Here is a 22,077-nt window from a genome sequence, read left to right on the forward strand (position 1 = left end):
AGGGGGAACCCGCCACTGGGAGCGAACGGGGGCCTCTGTGAAAGGACTGGATTCTCTGGAGGTGGAGATCACTTCGTATGTGCTGCTGGCACTGCTCTCCGGCCCTGTCCTGCCAAATTTTGGTCTGGGCTACAGCTCTGGCATTGTGCGCTGGCTCACACAGCAGCAAAATCCTTACGGTGGTTTTTCTTCAACACAGGTAGGCAAAATTGTGAGAAGTTTCTACCGTACTCGGCAAACTTAATGACTCTGTACTCATATGCTCCTTAGGACACCGTGGTGGCCCTCCAAGCGCTGGCTAAATACGGTGCCGCCACCTATAGCGTTGGAGGCAGGACTGTCGTGACGGTGACGTCATTAGGAGGTCTGAACAAGCAGTTCATAGTTGACCGGAGAAATCGGCTCCTGTACCAAGAGGAGAAGCTGAGCGAAGTCCCCGGAGAGTACACGATCAAAGCAAAGGGACAGAGCTGTGTTCTGGCACAGGTGCGATCTCAGCTGGCAGCTTAGCAGTTTTTAACAAGGCTAATGCTAATGCATGCTAATAATTGTCAGTTACTTTGCTTCGACAATTGTATCCTAGCAGGTTTATTCATTGGTAGCTGGAAATGAAATGGTATGAACATTTCACGATGACCATGACCAAAATGATCATCGCCATATTGCTCAAAGAAATGTCTGCAAGTCAATCACACATGAAAGCCCGATTGACCTTTTTGACGGCAACACCCAAAGTGAATTTTCACAAAATTGACAGTACTTGAAATGACTAATATAGACCGTGATATATTTAATAGTGGTTGGACTGAGAACATAAATCATTTAAGGCAGGGGTGTCGAACTCAAATTCAATTTGGGACAAAATTTAAAATTGGGACAAAGTCTTGGGCCAAACTCAATATTTATTGAATATTGACTGTGATTGTGCATGTTATCCCGTTGTGCTTAAACACTGCATCTGGAATAAGCAAACTTTAATATTATAAACACAAGAACTCTAATTTGTAATAGAAGACATCAGTGGTATTTGTTTCTTATTTTGATTCATAAAATAAATGATTTGGTTTCCATCTGTAGCTTTTCGAGGAAGTTTTTTTTTCAAAGCCTAACAACAAAACAACTCCCAACAAATATTGTACTTCAATGAAAATCCAACCTTTCAACTATTAACAGTCCCTGCCATGGAGTAGAAAAAGTGTGGAAAGAAAACATTCTTTCAAATATGTTCTCTTCTTTCGGTAAAGCCACATTGACTTTGCACACAAGACAAACAAGTCAGTGGGGAGGTGTAAATTTGACGGAGAAGCCTCGGTAGCACTGGGGGGCGCTCGCTGGTCTCGACTGACGCACCAACACACGAGCAAAGCATTCTAGGATTTGTAGTAGTAGCGGTGCATGCGCTATATACCGACAGGCCAGCTCGAACACATATTTGGGCCAAATAGAATTACATATGGCCCGCGGGCCCGAGTTTGTCACGTGTAAGGATTTAATCAGATCAAACATTTTACGTGATTTCAATTGAAATTGAATTTGGTCTATGTTATGACATGTTATGACTGTTCAACATTCTGGCATTCAAAAACAACAGCAGCTTAATAAAATGGTCGGTACCCAAAAGGGTTCTGCTCGGGAATGTACTTGTACCTTTTTGGGTAGAAGTATGCGTACCCCGGGGTCTAATAATTAGCCCATTAGGGTTCTGTAGTGTAGATTGTACATTGAGGGACATCATTTGACTCCTCCTACATCCCTGTTTTTGATTGTCTCATTTAACATCCTGCAATTGTGAGATGAAAGTGAGGTTTAAGAGCACATGTTGGTCCTTCCTGTCCCCTCACAGATTTCCATGCATTACAACATCCCCCCTCCTCCGGACTTTTCCGCCTTCGACATCTCCGCTAATACCATCTCCAAGTGCAACCCCCCCAAGCCACAGATCATCCTCTTTGTCCATGTCAGGTCAGTGTGTGCGCATATCTGTCTTTGCCTCGACAGTCATTGACCGGCTTGTCTAATAAACATGTGATTTGCATGCATAAAATGACCTCCAAAGCATGTTGAGCCTAATTGTTTTATCCCGTCTCATATGATACAGTATAATATAATCATTTAATACTGTACAGTGCTCTAAAAAGTTATTTTTTTTCACAGCTGAGAGGTGTTGGAAAGCTTGAAAGTGTGATTTTGTTTTGGCTCCAAAATGCTGCTGCTATCAGGCCATCTAAATTGAAAGTTTTCTTCTCGTTTTTCCCTCAGTGCAAGAACAAAACAAGGAAATGCTTTGTTTCGTTGTATCTTTATTCACTGTTTTTATTTTAGCCCCTTCATGTATTATGAATGAATACATATTTTGATAGCCAAACCAAATGAACTCTTTTTGTCCATAAGCTGCAAGAGATGATGAGAGAGAGAAACCATTGCCTTGTGTTTGCAGGTACCAGGGCATGAGAGAGGAGACGAACATGGTCATCATTAACATCAAACTCCTGTCCGGACACATTTTGGATAAAAGCTCTCTGGAGTCGGTGGGTTCATTTGTTCTTCTGCCCTCACATATTTGTGTCACCTGTTGTCATTGGAACTGCGCTGATGACAGTTTACTGTGTGATGTTCTAGTTAAAGAAAGACCGCTCAGTGAAGCGCGTTGACCTGGATGAAGGTTATATCAACATCTACTTGGACGGGGTAGGAATAATTTTATTATTATTTTTTAAATCTATACTCTATAAAATGCGGAGTTGGACTTTATAAATGAAAAAGTGCTTCTTTAGCTGTTGTCATTTTAGGTTGTTTTAGTTTCAATACTACTACTCACAAGATGTTAGGGGGTCTTTCGGATTAAAATTGCAGGATGACCGAAAATGCACAACCCTTCACAGGAAAACTCCATTTGACCTCATCGAAACTTTTGAATGCACATGTCCAACTGGACAAGGAGTTGGCTGGATGGCAAAATTAACAACAGGTGTTTGAACCATGAAAATTTCCAATGATGTCCGTTTCTATGACAACCAGCTGATGACACTCTGTGACACTCAAAAAGCTTAGTGGCCACTTCACTCTGAGAAAAATCCAGTTTGAAGCCTTGCAGTGGCGAGTACTGTTGATCAATTGCTACGCGTCATCTTGGTCTCATGATGTCGAAATTTGAACAGCATGATGAAGAGGACTGTTGAAATACTAATTTTAATTGAACCAGGAAGTGTAAATATTCATGGAAGACTCACTGTTGTTAATTTTGCCCTTTATTTTAATACGTAGGGCTCTAGTTTCATAGACTGTGCATCTGGAGCGAAGCGCAAAAACGCGTGGCTCTTGATTTCCGTGCAAATGCAAGGCTCGCGGTGCATCTTTGCCAATTTGGCAGACCGGTCTGCGCTATGCTCGGCGTTCCGGTGCAGTGAGGGTTCGTTTTGGAGATGTGCACCGGGGGAGTGACAATTTAGTGGCACGAAGTTGGTCTAAACTTACGCCTGGTAAGACCACGTATAAATCTTGGCGCATCTCGTCTAATGCGATTTTGGTGCATTTGATCAGGGCCAGGCAGACAGTTTCTGAGGTCTGTGCACATCTGTGGTGGATGTCAGATGTATTCCATTCTTAAATATGAGAACAGTGAGGCTCAAACCCTCTGAATCATTGTAGAAAACAATTCATTGAACACATTATTATTACAGTGGACCCCCGCAAATTTTGCAGTTGGGCGTCCGCAAGATTTTTCAGTGATTATTTTTCCAGATTTTTGGTTTCTTTTATTTTCCAATTTTTCTTTTTTTCTGAAGGGGGTGGGGGGGGGGCAACCACGTTTTTTCGTGGAAAACGCTGAGAGGAACCACTTTGATGGGCTGTGAATGAAGTTGGCTGGAGAGTCGCCCACAGTGGCGCAGCCCGCCCTTCTAGGATCCCCTAGGTTGCGCTGGTCTACCAAATTACTAACACTGGTCTAACCCGCCCGCCCTTGGCGTACAGTTACGCACACCCGTAACGTCAGATTTGAAAATAGAGCCCAAAAAACGGTTTCCTTCAATTTACTGTGTACTGCTCAGAAGCCACACTATTCGTTTGGAGGATGCAGTTATAACCCTCCCACCTACACACCTTGCAGTAGAAACGCATACCCGATCAGAGATGGTGTGTCATGGCGAGTTGAACTGTGTCCATATGGTCGAAACGCGGCTTCATTGGCGTGTGGTTTGTGTTTTCAGCTGAAGAAAGGTGAGGCGATGGTTTACAGCGTCACACTGGAGGAAGACGTGCCTGTCAGGAACCTGAAAGCAGCTGTGGTCAAAGTGTACGACTACTACCAGACAAGTAAGATCCTCCTGTTATGATCGTCCCCTTTCATGTCATAACACTGGCTTGTATATAGTTGAAAATTGTGCTTGTTTTACTCTGCTGCTACCAACCAGTGACTTAATCTTTGCAGAAAAAAGAAAGTGAACATACTTGTATCCAAAAGTTTAAAGTACTATTATCTTATCTTATTTGCAGGTGATGTGGCCGTGACAGAGTACACGTCCCCCTGTGCAGAGCGTAAGTCACATTGATTTAGTTTTACGCTTGGTTTAGTGGAAATTCAAACCTTGAAGTCTAAAAGTAATTTGACACAATTTGAGGAAAATGCATGACCTCAATTCAGAATAAGCTCTGATAATGTGGTTTGCTTTTTATTTGGCTTTTTGCAACACTTGTCCCCCCCAAAAATGTCTCTGTGTGTATGTATGTATATATATATATATATATATATATATATATATATATATATATATACATACACACAAAAACCTACAGCTTAACCATAAACCATACACTTCAAGTTGGACAGTGGTTAACATTGTTACTTTACGTATTATTTTTGTATGTGTTCTGACTACATCAATATCAAGTATTTTGCATTTTTATGACAGTTATATTAAAACGGTAATAAAACAACCTATAGTTATTCAAGGTTTTATGGTGACAGTTAAACGGATTATCAGATCATTTGTATTGTTTCCTGTTGGAAATAGTTTCAAAAGTCCAACAAATTGGAAGTCAACGAGTGCCCTGGAAACAATTTGGACCTCAAGAGATTTCACTCTATTTCAAAATTTAATTTTAATCAACTCAAATAGTAATGCTAGTTGAAAGGCGATCCTTTTGGTTAGGGTTATGCAATACATACTGGGAGACCATATATAGTAATTGAAATGTGTTTGCTTTGCAGGTGTCAACGAGGTTTAAATGAACATAGAGGAGACTACTCAGATTCTCATCTGGAAGACTCGATGTTCCTCAAACATAGATGTGACTTTTTTTTCCATTGGTGAATTGATTTTAAGGGAATCCCTGTGATTGCAAATTATGTTCTTTTCCTTTTTCTGTGTGTTCCTTTCTTTTAAAAAAATATTGTTTCCTCACCTCAACACTGGAAATGTGTTAACACTTTTAATACACTGAACCCAAGAAAATCAGACTGTGTTGTGTAACAGTTTTAATAGGATTGACAAATCCATGTTTTTAACTCAAAGTGGAGGATAATGCAAGGTACCAATAACTGATTAAATGAATGCTATGTGAGTGGGCGCATTTAGAATGGTCCCGTACCATTTTATAAGTAGATAAAATTCATCACTACAGTACCATACAATTTGAAATGTAACAGTCATGTAATAAAATTGACAAAGCAAAAAAAAAAAGTGTCATAGTGTTTCATTTCAAGTCTACTTCCATCTTGGCACCTTCTTCTATACACTATATTTTTATGTATTTTTTTTTTTCAATACAGATTACATCAGTACATCATATATCGACAGACAGGATTTAACAGCCTGTCAGCTTGTCAAATTTGGTTTCCACACAGGAAGAGTAAAGGCAAGGAAGACATAAGGTTTTCAGACAATTGATAAAAGGTAAACGTCACTATCTGAGGATCAACAACCTTCAATTATCATGACCATCCTACTCAGCTAGAAGCAGTTCCATGTCCTCTGCTTGCTACAAACTGGCACATTCATGCCAGATCTGTCGACTGACAAATTCATGGTCAACACAGACACCAACATCAAGCCGCTCTCGTGTCGTACGCTCAGAATCACAGTGGGAATTTACAGAAGCAGTAATGTTACAATGGTCAAAACTAATTAAAATAAGACTCATCACATAAAAAGTAACCTGGTTTTAGACAATTTTCACTTGTTTCAAGCTAATTTTGACTTGAAATAAGTACAAAAAAAATTGCCAGTGGAGTAAGTTAAAAAAAAAACTTGACTCCAACTGGCAATTTTTTTTCAATAAAGTTGGGACGTTGTGTTAAATAAAAACAGAAAACAATGATTAGCAAATGATGTTCAACCTATATTTAATTGAATACACTACAAAGACAAGATATTTAAACTTCAAACTGATAAACTTTATTGTTTTTAGCAAATAATCATTAACATAGAATTTTATGGCTGCAACAACCTGTTGGTGTTATTTTCCCATTTCAGGATTATTTTGTGGTTTAAAACCAGTGGAATAAAATATTGTGTTGTAGCCATAAAATTCTAAATTAATGATTATTTGCTAAAAGCAATCAAGTTTATCAGTTTGAACATTAAATATCTTGTCTTTGTTGTCTTTTTATCCATCCATCCATCCATTTTCTGAGCCGCTTCTCCTCACTAGGGTCGCGGGCGTGCTGGAGCCTATCCCAGCTCGACGTCACTTACGGTCTGCAGCTCATAATGATTTTGCCCAACACGGCGCCCCCCTTGCGTTGATTATTGATTCTGTTTAATTCTTATTACACAAACACAATATTAATCAGAGCAACGTATTTTGACTTATGCTGGACTACAAGATGTATTCTTGCTTTAAAAATGTTGGCGTCCAGTTAAATTGCCAGCTAAGTTTGTATTTGTTCCCTTTTATAGTGTAACTGTTTTATAATTAATACATACTGTAAATTAAGTACAATTTATAACAATAATTGTTAAGAATGATATATACAACAAAACGATTAAGAAAATAAATGAGATTGAACTATTATCTTTTTAGTGTATTCAATTAAATATAGGTTGAAAATGATTTGAAAATCATATTCTGTTTTTATTTATGTTTAACACAACGTCCCAACTTCATTGGAATTGGAGTTGTATTAAATACTAAAAAGAAAACATTCATTTTCATTTTGGCATCATTTGCCTACCAAGAAAAAATAGCTCAATTCATATAAAATACATGGATTATACTGGATTTGAAACAGAAACATACCTCCGTGAGAAACAGCTGTCTTTTCATGGGTTTTCATATGAGCAAAAACATATGCATACTCCCCTCTTTTAAAACAAATGCTGCATTTGCTTTGTGACTGTGAGCCTTCAATGGCTGCCACTGTGCTCTTAGGAACCAGAAGTGTAGCAGAAGGTTTTTTTGTAAACTTGGCCAGATGTGTGCCTTGCCTTCTGTCTCTGAGCTCTTCAGGCAGTTCCTTTGACCTCATGATTCTCATTTGCTCTGACATGCACTGTGAGCTGTAAGGTCTTATGTAGTTTGTGGCTTTCCTAATGAAGTCCAATCAGTATAATCAAACGCAGCTGGACTCCAATGAAGGTGTAGAAGGATGATCAGAAGAAATGGACAGCACCAGAGTTAAATATGAGTGTCACAGCAAAGGGTCTGAATACTTATGGCTGTTATTTTTCTGTCAATATGGGGTGCTGTGTGCACATTAATGAGGAAAAAAGGAGCTTAAATTATTTTAACAAATGGCTGCAATATAACAAAGAGTGACAAATTTAAGGGGTCTGAAAACCTTCCGTACCCACTGTATGTGCCCCGCGATTGGCTGGTGACCAGTTCAGAGTCTACCCCGCCTCTCGCCCGAAGATAGCTGGGATAGGCTCCAGCACGCCCGCGACCCTAGTGAGGATAAGCGGCACAGAAAATGGATGGATGGATGGCTTGGTGGTGATTTACCCATCATGTCACATGTGGCCATTTGTTAGGATGGAGAAGCTTTGGAAGCAGGAACCAAGAAGTTTGAAGATCTGGAGTTTCAACAACTTGAGAGAGAAAGCAGCTTGGAGGAGGAAAGGGAAACAATGAGCCAGCAGTTGTTGCGGGAGAGAGCAGAGGCCAAGAGGAAGGTATGGAAGCCTCATGCCCTAGGGATACAAAAACACTGGTTATTGAAATAGTTAACATTTTAGGATAAGCGGTATGGAAAATGGATGGATATTTAAAAATAGGCTCTCCTTCAATTCTGATTCGTTTCCGGGGGTTGAAGAATTCACCAACTTCTTCACTAGGTAGCCCAAATATAAATGTCCTTTTATCTAAATTGAGATGGCTGGTCACATCCAAATCATTGTTGATAAAGGGACACTATATTTTAACAGTGTGCACTCATCTTAAATTTTGACTACACACACACACACACTGGTTACAGTAGCAAGCATCCATCACAATCCAACCAACCTTGATCATTCAGAGGCATGTGTGTCATGACCTCTTATTTTCTTCAGGTATTATGTGCAACACCAACAAGTTTTATTGTGAAGTGAATACAATTAAATATGTACTTTCATACTTTAACCAATTCAGATACTTGGTCTCCGTAAGTTTATGTTGTTTTGTTTTGTTTGTAGCTTCCAATGACATTATTTTGCGCTTATTCAGGAGAAAGTGTCTGCTTTGGAGAACCAGGCCAACCAGCTGGGCCTCCAGGCATCTCAGGAATGTGAGCGTCTCGCCAAAGACAGGACCATCACGCTGCAAATGCGCCAAAAGGTTCACGATTCAAATGCTGGCTAATTGCAAAAAATAATGTTCATGAAGGCATGCTGCAGATCTGGCAGGACGTCTACAGATTTGAATGCATTGCACTTTATTCATTGGCCTGTAGAATATGTTTAGGAATCGCTTTACAAGATTTGTCTTTGTGATACAGGAGGAGGAGAGGCTGTCTGATTTGGAACAAAGGTACCACAGTTTAACTGGAGGAAAGAGCTTCCCAAAGTCCTCTACAGCCATGCGAGAAGTAAGAATCACTGTTCTACTTTTTTTGTAAAGAGAAGTTCTCTTGCCTTGCTGACAGTTTCGGCGTGACAGCTCTGACAACGACTGAAGTAACAGCCAAAAACTGTCAGCGAGGAAAGAGAACTTCTCGAAACACGATACTACACGAAATCTAATTATTAGTGTTGTAGTAATCCAGTGAAAAGGTACACTCACACACTGGAGTGACTCTGACCTTCAAATATCAGACAGCTTTGCTTTGGTGACAAATGATTCTTTCATTTATGTGGTTTGTTAGTGTACTTTTAAGTGCAGTCTAACTTTCCATTGCTTGAAATAACTACTTCACTCTATCACCAGATTTATTTCAGTCAACAAAGCCAGAACAGAACTAGTGCATCTTCTTTTGTTTTTTTTCACATGACTTTTACCTTTAATTATCAAAACAGGAGTTGCACAGTATCTGACATTTTATGTGAAGATGCTCTCTCCACCGAGAATTCACTGTTAAGAGCCTCTCCCTCTTACATACACCCCTCCCCTGTCTGTCAGTAGCACCCCAGCAGCTCAACAGAGGTAACCCATCAAACCCTCCTCGTGTGAAGCTTCCGCTCTGCTCATCATTCTCTGCATCATTAATGTCCTGTTCACAGTACGACTCCCATTGTGTCTGTTTGGTTTGCAGCCGAAAATAAACAATGAAAACAACAACTTCCCACCCTGGCCAATAAAAACTCACTCTTCATTGCCTTTACCTTTAATTATTCGCCAACATTCTCCAACACCTATCAAAGCTTGTCAATAGGGGGTTATAGAATAGAATACTGTCACTGTCATGGGAACAATGAAAATCAATTACCGGCAGGCATCTCACAATCTGCTGTGTTGGGGTAAAAAAAAAAAGAAAAAGAAATACAAGCACACAAATATCAGAATCAGAATCAGAATCATCTTTATTTGCCGAGTATGTCCAAAACACACAAGGAATTTGTCTCCGGTACTTGGAGCCGCTCTAGTCCAACAGACAGTCAATTTACAGAACACTTTGGAGACAGAGACATTGACAAAAAACAATTGTGCAAAAAGATGCAGAGTCCTCTCGCACTTAGAGCAGTTCGAATAACTAATATTGCAATAGACCGGTGCAATGACCATTGTGCAAGGGGCGCTGAGACTTCAGGGAGTGTATGCGGTTTAAAGTGACGATTAGTGCGATAATCTGGGACAATGTTGGTTGTGCAAATTTTACCGATACTCCTCAATCAGTGTGCAAATGGAGCAGATGCTACTCTGGCATGAGTGGCCAGTATATGCAAATAGTGCAGCATGGCGAGACAACGACAGTGAGTGCACGAGTAGTACATAATTGGCCCCACAGAAATGTGACAACGAACTCAAGTCAAAAAAAATTGCCAGCTTGTTGTAATGGAATTATAGGTTAGGTGTTTAAGAAGTTGATCGCAAGAGGGAAGAAGCTGTTGGAATGTCTACTAGTTCTAGTTTGCATTGATCGGTAGCGCCTACCTGAGGGAAGGAGCTGGAAGAGCTGGTGACCGGGGTGCGGAGGGTCCGAGAGGATTTTGCACGCCCTTGTCTTAGTTCTGGCAGCGTGCAAGTCCTCAATGGTGGGTAGGGGGGTACCGACAATCCTTTCAGCAGTTTTGATTGTCCGTTGCAGTCGGAGTTTGTCCTTTTTTGTAGCAGCACCAAACCAGACTGTGATAGAAGAACACAGGACTGATTCGACTACCGCTGTGTAGAACTGTCTCAGCTCCGGTGGCAGGCCGTGCTTTCTCAGAAGCCGCAGGAAGTACATCCTCTGCTGGGCCTTTTTGAGGACGGAGTTGATGTTAGTCGCCCACTTCAGGTCCTGAGAGATTGTAATTCCCAGGAACTTGAAGGTCTTGACGGTTGACACAAGGCGGCTGGACGACGTGAGGGGCAGCTGTGGCGAAGGATGCCTCCTGAAGTCCATGATCATCTCTACAGTCTTGAGCGTGTTCAGCTCCAGGTTGTTTCGGCCGCACCAAAGCTCCAGCCGCTCCACTTCCTGTCGATATGCAGACTCGTCACTGTCCTTGATGAGGCCGATGACAGTGGTGTCATCTGCAAACTTCAGGAGTTTGACAGTCGGGTTCGCTGAGGTGCAGTCGTTCGTGTAGAGAGAGAAGAGCATCGGAGAGAGGACACAACCTTGGGGCGCCCCAGTGCTGATGCTGCGTGTGGATGAGGTGGCCTCCCCAAGCCTGACCTGCTGTGTCCTGCCTGTCAGAAAGCTGTAAATCCACTGGCAGATGACAGGTGAGACGCTGAGCTGGAGAAGCTTGGATGAAAGGAGTTCAGGGATGATGGTGTTGAACGCTGAGCTGAAGTCCACGAACAGGATCCTCGCGTAGGTCCCTGCGCTGTCGAGGTGTTCTAGGATGAAGTGCAGTCCCATGTTGACTGCATCATCTGCAGACCTGTTTGCTTGGTAGGCAAACTGCAGGGGGTCCAGCAGGGGACCTGTGACACTCTTGAGGTGGTCCAGCACGAGACGTTCAAAGGACTTCATGACCACAGATGTCAAAGCGACAGGCCTGTAGTCATTCAGACCCGAGATTGCAGGTTTCTTGGGGACTGGAATGATGGTGGAGCGTTTGAAACAGGATGGAACTTCGCACAGTTCCAGAGATCTATTGAAGATCTGAGTGAAGATTGGAGCGAGCTGGTCCACGCAGACTTTGAGGCAGGATGAGGACACATGGTCCGGGCCTGCCGCTTTGTTAATCTTTTGTTGTTTGAAGATGCGTCTCACATCCTGTTCATGAATGGTTAACGCAGAAGTCAGAGGTGTGATTGTGGTCGCGGGTGCGGCCGGGTGGGTGTGTGGTGCCAGTGCTTCTTTTTTTGCTACTGCAGTTCACTTCAGCAGTATGTGATTGCAGCATCAAAGTGCCATTTGTTAAACCACACAGTCATGTCAGGAGGCTTCTTTGATCGTAAAACGCACATGTGGATTCTATATGGATTCATTATTTTATTTAACCACATCTCACAACAATTTCCCTGCAGGTGCAAACATCTCATCTGTGGTGGAGCGATTATCACAGTGGATTCCGAACACATTACAATATATTCAAGTTTCTGAACTACAACTCCTTATCCAGTTTTGTGCTCCATCTTCAGGTGTTCCGTTCCAAGCTTGACAGTGATCCAGGGCAGTCTCCTCATCAAGCCAAGTCTGGATCTACTCTGCAGCAGGGAGCAGCAACACTGGGCCGCAACACAAGCTCGAAGTTAGACTCGTTTTTCATCTCCGTGGAGGGATGCCTTCAATAGTGACTCACTTTTCCCTCATGCCGCAACATCTGACCATATTTCCTGCTCCATCTTACTTTTTAGAGCCCTCTTCTGAGCGCCAAAAGCTCAAGCAGCCTGCCCAGGAACCTGGCTGCCACCCTGCAGAGCGTTGAGACCAAAAGGCAGCTCGGTCTGCAGCAAAAAGGTACAGATGTACTGTCATGTTTCTTTTCTGATACATTCATAAGAAATAGGGTGTTACATGGATGCTGAACACTTCACTCAGCATTATGTGTACTTGTGCAATCTAATGCAATCCAATACTTGAAAACTGGTCTTTCCATTTCTTACTTTACAGAGATATTAAGGCTCATTTTTAAATTTAACATGTATGCATACTGTAGTTACAGTTGCTTTTGTTGTAGCAGTGTAATGGTGCAGCGCTGCACTGATAGATACGTATACTGTATATGCATTGGGATCTCATGTTGTGCAAGTATTGATTATTCGTGGCAACATTTGTCTGATACAATTTATAAATGCTTTGCAGGTCCAAGTACTGCAGAACATGGTGCAAATAAAGGAATTCATTTGAGCAGAAAAAAAAATTCGTACTGAAAGATATCCAATTAGAAGGGCTCATGCTATGCACTTGATTTTTATATGGGTCTTCTTTTTGTGTGTATCGTCTTCACACGTAACAATCACGATGATTGATCACATAAAGCTTGGTGATAAATCAAGTCGTTGGTTGTGCTAGTCATGTCTACTATGAGCCAGTTAGTCATTAATATAGTGCAGTTTGACACCATTTACACTGGTACATGTACAGTGGATATAAAAAGTTGATACACCAGTGTTCAAATGCCAGGTTTTTGTGATATAAAACAATTATTCCAAGATACATCATTTAAAAACTTTCCCACCATTAATATGACCTATAAACTGTACAGCTCAATTGGAAAGTAGTAAAAATAAACAACTGAAATAATGAATGAGAATGTAAATGAGTCAACCACACACCTGCTACCAATTAAAGTGCCTCTGATTAATTTCAGCTCTTCCAGTAGGCTTTTCCAGACATTTCTAAATGTTACCAGGTGTGGACTGACTACCATTTAACATGAGTTTGAATGGGATTGGTTTATTCTGAACACAGCCACATTCCAGTTATAAGAGGGTGTGCAGATTTGTGCAACCACAGTATTTCAGTATTTCTTTCGTACTTTCTCACTCAAAACTATTTTTTTCATCATTCAATTAAGTTGTACAAGCAATAGGTCACATTATTGTGGAAAATGTTTTGAAATAATTTCACTTGTTCTCTTGTTGTATCACAAAACCTGGCATCTGGACAGGGGTGTGTAGACTTTTTATATCCACTGTACAGTAGCATATACAGATTCTTTACATTTGTCTGTCTTTGTCTGCGGTCTTCAGAACCTCAGACCTCCAGTCAGCCACGCATTGAAGGAAGATCAGCAGGTAGCCTTTGAAACAGTGTGACCTCAAAACAACCATGGTGTTACTGTTAGACTTATCAGTCAACAGCAATGTTAACCATAACTAGACTGTTGGTGGGTGTTAATTTATCCATCTGACATTCAGTCTCTTCCATGCCTGTCATTGACTCTCAAAAATGATTTTTCATCTTCTCTCCTTGCTGGTTTTCTTCGGTGGTGAATAAATCATGCTTGTTTACAATCTTTAAGGGTTAAGTGCCATTGGGCCTCTTCCAGTTGTGTCTAACACCAAATTCACAGCAGCATGATATGAATCGTGTACTTTAACCTTTGTGATGGTGTATTACCAATATTCTAAAGCAGAAAAACACCCCATTTATATCTCACATTCTTCAGGTCAACAGGTGATTGAAGAGCAGCGACGTCGTCTGGCTGAGCTAAAGCAGAGAGCAGCGGCAGAAGCTCAGTGCCAGTGAGAGGCGCTCCATAGCTTGCAGCCTCAACTCATCAACCCCACGCCCTCCTACTCCCTAGTCATGTCCTACAGTCCCACACTGAGTCACAGGTCTACAGGCCACCATCCTCTGGTCCAACACTCCATCCTACACCACCATCCAGCATCAGCCGGAGAGCAGCCCTACGACACGTTGAGTCTGGAGAGCTCTGACAGTATGGACACTAGTGTGTCCACGGGGAACAACTCCGCCTGGTCACCAGATAATTTATCCAGGTACAGTGATGCCTCGATTTACAAATTTAATTGGTTCTTGAACGGGGTTTGTAAATTGAACATCATTTTCCCATAAGAAATAATGCAAACCTGAATAGTTGGTTATAGCCTCCGCAAGAGTCCCTATTTTAGTAACAGTTTGTACACTTTGAACACAGTAAGAAGCTATACAATACTGTATATAAGACATGACAAGGTGTGAGCGATCAAAAATCTCTATTAACCAAGTCAACAACAAATACAAGCGGATCTGTCCTCCTCATTCAAATGCAACTGCCCTGGATGGATGTTTTGCGGTGGATTTTTTCGCCTGTGGTTCTGAGTCGATGGTCCCCGGGAGAACACCGGCTTCCGTTGGGCAAGAATGAATCAAGACTTCGAGACACCATGGCTTTTGGGCTAATTAGATTTATTGAACAAGCCTTAGTGTCATAGCAGCTGCTTACAAAGCCAGAACAAAGAAAAAAGCCCCCGAAACTCCTGGATGCCAGTTTATAAAGGTTTAATTATCTGGGCGTGGAATTAACCCAGCCCCTGGGTTTAACCGGAATGTGGACGCTCCACATGACCATATTTGGAGTGTTCTGCTGGCCACAAGGTGGCACTCTGTACCCACACCCGCCTGCTGGCGTCTAACAGACTGGCCAGGTGAACAAATAGTACCCTTAACTTGTAAGATGCAAAGCAGTCCTCTTTGAAGACCGGAACCCCTGTTGTAAACCAAAGACAGGTTATTGTCTGACAAGAGAAGGAAAACCGTCATAAACGCACAAATGGCTGAAGGAATTCCTTTGATGAAAAATACAAAGAAAAGATGGTTGGCTTGATTACTGATCTCAAAACACTTGGTCCTCTCAAAATAATTCAGACTTCGGTACTGTTTAAATATACTCCAGTTTTAAATGTTTCTAAGCTGTTTTTCCTTTCTTTGTTTTCAAATGCGTTGAATCATGTAAAGCACATTGAGTTACCTTGTGTATGAAATGCGCTACATAAATACATTTGCTTAGCTTAGCTTTGCTTTGCTTTCTCAGTGGGAAGTTCCCACTGTGAAACGCCATTATGAAACAAAAGTATGTTTTTGAACAAACATAACCTCTAAAACGGTTCAGTTGTTAAGATTTGTTCAATTAAAATATGTGAAATTGTTTGAGACTTCACTGTTGTGCCAAGATGCCAAACAGAAAAAGGGAAACACAAACTTTATTTTTCTTAAGTTGAGCATTTTATTTGAACACGTTTCTCCTTCTTTACCCGGTACTTGCTCTAATTGTGAAATGCAGCCCTACTTTTATTTTGTAAATGAGAGCACATGTGCTCAGACTGTATGTGAGATTACCAGAGCAGACTTTGAAAAGGACACTTTCACACCCACACCCACCGAACCGCACCACCGACCACAGTCACACCTCTGACTTCTTCTGTGTTGACCATCCACCAACAGGATGTGAGACGCATCTTCAAACAACAAAAGATGAACAAAGCGGCAGGCCCAGACCTTGTGTCCCCATCCAGCCTCAAAGTCTGCGCGGACCAACTCGCTCCAGTCTTCACACAGATCTTCAATAGATCTCTGGAACTGTGCAACGTACCATCTTGTTTCAAACGCTCCACTATCTTCCCAGTCCCCAAGAAACCTTAAATCTCGGGTCTGAATGACTACAGGCCTGTCGCCTTGACATCTGTGAACGCCCCATCCTGCACCACCTCAAGAGCGTCACAGGTCCCCTGCTGGACGCCCTGCAGTTTTCCTGCCGAGCAAACTACCCTCTTGCCATTAACTCCTTAAACAGTTAACTTACAATTCCATTGCAAAATGCTGGCAATTTTTTTTGTCTTGAGTTTGTTGTCGGCGGCAGGGTGGACGACTGGTTAGAGCGTCTGCCTCACAGTTCAATCCCCGGCCCCGCCTGTGTGGAGTTTGCATGTTCTCCCCGTGCTTGCGTGGGTTTTCTCCCACATCCCAAAAACATGCATGGTAGGTTGATTGACAACTCTAAATTGCCCGTAGGTGTGAATGTGAGTGCGAATGGTTGTTTGTTTGTATGTGCCCTGCGATTGGCTGGCAACCGGTTCAGGTTGTACCCCGCCTCCTGCCCGATGATCGCTGGGATAGGCTCCAGCACGCCCGTGACCCTAGTGAGGAGAAGCGGCTCAGAAAATGGTTGGATGGATATTGTCCCAGATTATCGCACTACTAGTGACTTTAAACTGTATACATTTCTTGAAGTCTCGGCAACCTTAGTCTCTATTAGTCATTCAAACTGCTCTAATCGCGAGAGGACCTTTTTGCACAATTGTCCAAAAAAATTACCAGATTACTGTTTTTCTCAATGTCTTTAAATCTCAGAAGTTCTAGCATGAATGGGGCCCTGTGCGAGACCCTCTTTGCCCCCCCCCCCCGCCCCCCCTCAATCCCACCAAAACACACATACCAAAACACAAAAACACACTGGAGTGAATAAAGCAACAGCAAAGAATAATTGAAATGAAGGAAATGGAGAATTATAGCAACATACATCTCTCATTGCACAAATGAAACAAAAACCTAAGGGAATGTTATTGCAAATAAAGAATAATTTAGAATTTTTTTCATCGTATGTTTGGTTTTTCCTTATAACAATTACATTGTTTAGTCATTTTCTCCATGCAAAACCATTTTTGCATTACATAAAAGGTTATTGTTGATTTCCTGATGGAACCCACTCCCCACAAGCAACCAATAAGAGTAGACTGGGTTGTTATTCCCCGACCCAGCCGGTCACACAAGCTGGTCTGGCCGATAGATGACATTGGCTTGCTGTCTGCCTCAGGGTAATGTCACCGCCTTCCTCTGACAGAGGGGCTGCGACAAGTTTCGGGCTCCTGGGCACGGACTGGGATTTCCCTGATGCGGGACCTGAAAGCCTGGTCAAAGTTTGTTGTCACATTTCTGTCGGGCCAATTATATATTACACGTGCACTCACCGTAGTAGTCTCGCCACGTTGCACTATTTCCATATCTGCTGTTGACCAATACTGGCCACTCATGTGCCTGAGGAGCATCTGAAACATTTGCACAATCGATATTGTCCCAGATTATCGCACTACTAGTGACTTTAAACTGTATACATTTCTTGAAGTCTTGACACCCTTTGCCAATGGTCATTGTGGGCTATTGCTCTATTAGTCATTCAAACTGCTCTAATCACTGGAGGACTCTGCACCTTTTTGCACAATTGTCAAAAAAAATAAAAATTTTACCGGCATTACCAGATTACTTGAAACCTTTTATTGCCCAGTGACTGTTTTTCTCAATGTCTTTATGTCTCAGAAGTAGTCTGTTGTCGTACTAGAGCGGCTCCAACGACCGGAGACAAATTCCTTGTGTGTTTTTTGGACATACTTGGCAAAATAAAGATGATTCTGATTCTGATATTGATATTTACTTCATCATCCGCAGACCTGTTTGCTCGGTAGGAAAACTGCAGGGGGTCCAGCAGGTGACCTGTGATGCTCTTGAGGCGGTCCAGCACGAGGCATTCAAAGGACTTCATAACCACAGATGTCAAGGTGACAGGCCTGTAGTCATTCAGACCCGAAATTGCAGGTTTCTTGGGGACGGGGATGATGGTGGAGCGTTTGAAACAGGATGGTACTTTGCACAGTTCCAGAGATCTATTGAAGATCTGTGTGAAGACTGGAGCGAGCTGGTCCACGCAGACTTTGAGGCACGATGGGGACACAAGGTCTGGGCCTGCCGATTTGTTAATCTTTTGTTGTTTGAGGATGCGTCTCCAAAAAAAAAGGGGAAAACAATAAGGATTAAAAAAAAAACAAGAGGCTGGAGATGTATAAGATTGTACAAGTGTGCAGAGCTGTGTGTGAATGATGGCTGTCATGTTGTTTTGATAATTGTTCCCTGAGGAGAGTGAGTCACTTTCTCCTTTCATCTTTGTGATGGGGAACTGGGCACTGAGAGACAGTCAAAACAAGTCATCATCATAATTAAAGCATTTATTCTAAAATGCTGCAGAGCAGCAGGCTCACACTCACGCAGGAGCACAAACACAGAAACACATGTACTAAATCCCAATTAATTATTTTAACAGGAAGCCAAATGAGCATGTTAGACCCTGACAGGGTGATAATTAAGGAGGAGGAGCCCTAAAAAGAAAACAATATGGAAATATCATGATATACACTCACATTCTCTCTCTCTCTCTCTCTCTCTCGAGGGATGCTCCAATTTAATGTTATAATAAAAATAAAAACAATGTTAACTATTCAGCTGAAAACCAAACAGCTCTTTTTATGTTCTGTTGAGGCAATGACCTGTTGCACTTCCTCATCATTTAACTTGACCCAGTACTACCAATATAGTGTGCAATTGGCCATCAAACTCTGCCCACAACTCAGAAAAATACATCTTCTCTGAAGTGTAATGTGCTTTGTGTTATTTCGCGTTGCCAGGCAGTGGGGGCCGGAGGTTCTGAACAATGGCGTAAAGACCGTCAGCCACATACATCGCGAAGCGAGGAGGAGAGAGAGAAAAAATAATCTGGCTGTGGCTGCCAAGGCAGCACCTCGGCAGCCACAGCCTGGTTGACTGCTTCGCCCTCCTCCATCTCCTCGATTAACGGCCTGCTGAATTTCCATTTTGAAGCCTGATTTCACCGACATAATTTCTTTACCCTTTCATTCATTGTCCATCTTGTTAACAAGCCTCTTTTCTGTGATGTGTCAAAATGTAAGGCATTTTTTTAGTCTGTTTGGTTTCACTTTAAATATACTGATGAATTGGATTTTTTGAATAGAGCTTTGCTAATGTTAAAAAGAACAAAAGAGTGATACAATTTCTCTTCATAAAGGGGAATAAAGTTGAATATGTTTCATCAGCAAAAATGGTTTCCTACACTTTCTGTTCATGTTTTGGTGTGGTATGGTCAGTGGCAGTTCTAGCATGAATGGGGCCCTGTGTGAGACCCTCTTTGTCCCCCCCAATCCCGCCAAAACACACATACCAAATCACAAAAACACACTGGAGTGAATAAAGCAACAGCAAAGAATAATTGAAATGAAGGAAATGGAGAATTATAGCAACATACATTTTACATTGCACAAAGGAAACAAAAACCTATGGGAACGTTATTGCAAATAAAGAATAATTTTGAATTTGTTTCCTAGTATGTTTGGTTTTTCCTTGCAACGATTACATTGTTTCGTCATTTTCTCCATGCAAAACCATTTTTGCATTACATAAAAGGTTATCGTTGATTTCCTGATGGAACCCACTCCCCACAAGCAACCAATAAGAGAAGACTGGGTTGGTATTCCCCGACCCAGCCGGTCACACAAGCTGGTCTGGCCGATTGATGACATTGGCTTGGTGTCTGCCTCAGGGTAATGTCACCGCCTTCCTCTGACAGAGGGGCTGCGACAAGTTTCGGGATTTCCCCGATGCGGGACCTGAATGCCTGGTCAAACGACAAGCTGAGCCAGCTGACCCTGTGCAACCAGGTCACCGTCTGATGGCTGGCAAAATTGTCGCAGACAGACAAAGAACAAACATTTTTTGCTAAATCATTTGTTGGTCAGTAGATTGTTATGGAAAAGGCTTTGTGTCATGGAACAGCTACTGCAGGTGGTCACAAATGCATGATGTGGGGGCAAATGCAAACAAGAATAATCAATAAAAAAGAAACAACAAAAGTGAACTGAAGCAGTGGAACTAAATGCACTCAGACTACTAGCACGATACACTGTTGGACAGGACATAAGTTGGGGCAAACAGTTGATAGGTAAAAACAAGCAGCATGGCAGACACAGGATGAAACACACAGAAAACAGGTGTAACTACTAACGAGAGAGCATTCCAGAAAGAAGAAGGTTAAATTAATATGGGATAGGAAAAACATGAAACTAAATTAAACCATGAAAAGGACAATCATAATCAAATGACCGTCCATCCATCCATCCATCCATCCATTTTCTTCCGCTTATCCGAGGTCGGGTCGTGGGGCTAGTAGCTTTAGAAGGGAAACCCAGACTTCCTTCTCCCCAGCCACTTCATCCAGCTCTTCCAGGGGGACCCTGAGACGTTCCCAGGCCAGCCCGGAGATATAGTCTCTCCAGAGTGTCCTGGGTCATCCCCAGGGTCTCCTCCCGGTGGGACATGCCCGGAACACCTCACCAGGGAGGCGTCCAGGAGGCATCGTAATCAGATGTCCGAGCCACCTCAACTGGCTCCTCTCGATGCGGAGGAGCAGTGGCTTTCCTGGATGACCGAGCGTCTCACCCTATCTCTAAGGGAGGGGAAACTAATTTTGGTAGCTTGTATTCAGGATCTTGTTCTTTCGACCCAAAGCTCGTGACCATCAGTGAGGGTAGAAACGTAGATCGACCGGTAAATAGAGAGCTTTGCCTTTCGGCTTAGCTCCGTCTTCACCACAACGGACCGATACAAAGTCCGCGTCACTGCAGACGCTGCACCGATCAGTCTGTCGATCTCCCGTTCCATTCTTCCCTCACTCCCAAGACCCCAAGAAGCTTGAACTCCCTCTCTTGGGGCAGGATCTTATTCCCGACCTGGACAGGGCACTCCACTCTTTTCCGACTGAGGACCATGGTCTCAGATTTGGAGGTGCCGATTTTTTTCCCCCAACCGCTTCACACTCGGGTGTAAACCGCTCCAGTGAGAATTGGAGATCACGGCTTGATGAAGCCAACAGAGCCACATCATCTACAAAAAGCAGAGATGCAATACTGAGGCCACCAAACCAGACCCCCTGTACGCCTTGGCTGCACCGAGAAATTCTGTCCATAAAAGTTCTGAACAGAATCAGTGACAAAGGGCAGCTTTGGTGGAGTCCATCCCTCACTGGAAACGAATCTGACTTACTGCCGGCAATGCGGACCAAACTCTGACACCTGTCGTACACGGACCGAAACAGCCTGTATCAGGGGGTTCGGTACCCCATACTCCTGAAGTACCCCCCACAGAACTCCCAGAGGGACACCGTCGAACGCCTTACCCACAAAACACATGTAAACTGGTTCGTTGAACTCCCATGCACCCTCGAGGAACCTGCCAAGGGTGTAGAGCTGTTCCACTGCTCCATGGCCAGGACGAAAACCACACTGCTCCTCCTGAATCTGAGATGTGTCTTCCCGATGGACCCTCCGGACCCCTGAAAAGACCTTACCGAAGAGGCTGAGGAGTGTTATCCCCCTCTAGCTGGAACACACTCTCCGGTCTCCCTTCTTAAAAAGGAGTCTGCCAATCCAGAGCCACTGTCCCCGATGCCCACGCGATGTTGCAGAGGATGAGATCCGGATGGATCGCCTTTCCACCGAGGAGCTTTTTACCACCTTGGCGAAATCAATCCCAGAGATAGGAGAGCCCAGACTCTGCTTCCTCATGTGAAGGCGTGTTGGTGGAAATGAGGAGGTCTTTGAAGTATTCTCCCCACCGACTCACAACGTCAGCAGCGCCCCATCCCCACTATACACAGTGTTGATGGTGCACTGGTGGACCATAAATTCCTCAAGCCGTGTGGAAGTCTTTCTTCATGGCCTCACCGAAGTTTTTGCCTCAGCGACCACCAAAGCTGCGTTCCGCTGCGTTCCGCTGCGTTC

At 42.9% G+C, this 22,077-nt stretch overlaps 2 protein-coding genes across 7 annotated transcripts in view; both read left to right on the top strand.

Moving 5' to 3' along the window:
• The window catches only part of LOC133482230 (alpha-2-macroglobulin-like protein 1), a 58,617-nt gene extending 52,955 nt beyond the window's left edge, over positions 1-5,662 (top strand). For 4 of the 6 annotated variants that reach the window (XM_061782144.1, XM_061782146.1, XM_061782145.1 and 1 more), the window contains exons 31-38: positions 3-199; positions 271-486; positions 1,844-1,962; positions 2,438-2,528; positions 2,620-2,688; positions 4,209-4,314; positions 4,495-4,536; positions 5,210-5,662. In XM_061782144.1, coding sequence (XP_061638128.1) covers positions 3-199; positions 271-486; positions 1,844-1,962; positions 2,438-2,528; positions 2,620-2,688; positions 4,209-4,314; positions 4,495-4,536; positions 5,210-5,226 — 857 coding nt within the window. In that variant the 3' untranslated portion in view covers positions 5,227-5,662. The remainder of the gene's footprint in view (positions 1-2; positions 200-270; positions 487-1,843; positions 1,963-2,437; positions 2,529-2,619; positions 2,689-4,208; positions 4,315-4,494; positions 4,537-5,209) is intronic. The other 2 variants (XM_061782147.1, XM_061782148.1) reach the window with 1 other exon arrangement.
• A 335-nt stretch (positions 5,663-5,997) lies between these two features.
• On the top strand, positions 5,998-14,938 carry LOC133482384 (pleckstrin homology-like domain family B member 1). The gene is made up of 7 exons (XM_061782452.1): positions 5,998-6,081; positions 7,974-8,114; positions 8,647-8,757; positions 8,918-9,007; positions 12,154-12,263; positions 12,370-12,472; positions 14,127-14,938. Exons 1-6 carry the CDS (start codon positions 5,998-6,000, stop codon positions 12,380-12,382), a joined length of 549 nt encoding a protein of 182 aa, XP_061638436.1. The 3' UTR covers positions 12,383-12,472; positions 14,127-14,938.
• The last annotated feature ends 7,139 nt before the right edge of the window (positions 14,939-22,077 follow it).

The sequence above is a fragment of the Phyllopteryx taeniolatus genome, chromosome 8 (assembly GCF_024500385.1).
Source record: "Phyllopteryx taeniolatus isolate TA_2022b chromosome 8, UOR_Ptae_1.2, whole genome shotgun sequence".
In the NCBI taxonomy this organism is placed as follows: Eukaryota; Metazoa; Chordata; class Actinopteri; order Syngnathiformes; family Syngnathidae; genus Phyllopteryx; species Phyllopteryx taeniolatus.

Bases quoted from the DNA above. Each gene is read 5' to 3' on its own strand.
- LOC133482384 (XM_061782452.1), top strand. From the start codon at position 5,998: ATGCCAGATCTGTCGACTGACAAATTCATGGTCAACACAGACACCAAC. The intron at 8,115-8,646 runs GTATGGAAGCCT...GCGCTTATTCAG, and splicing joins GAGCAGAGGCCAAGAGGAAG to GAGAAAGTGTCTGCTTTGGA. The intron at 8,758-8,917 runs GTTCACGATTCA...TTTGTGATACAG, and splicing joins CGCTGCAAATGCGCCAAAAG to GAGGAGGAGAGGCTGTCTGA.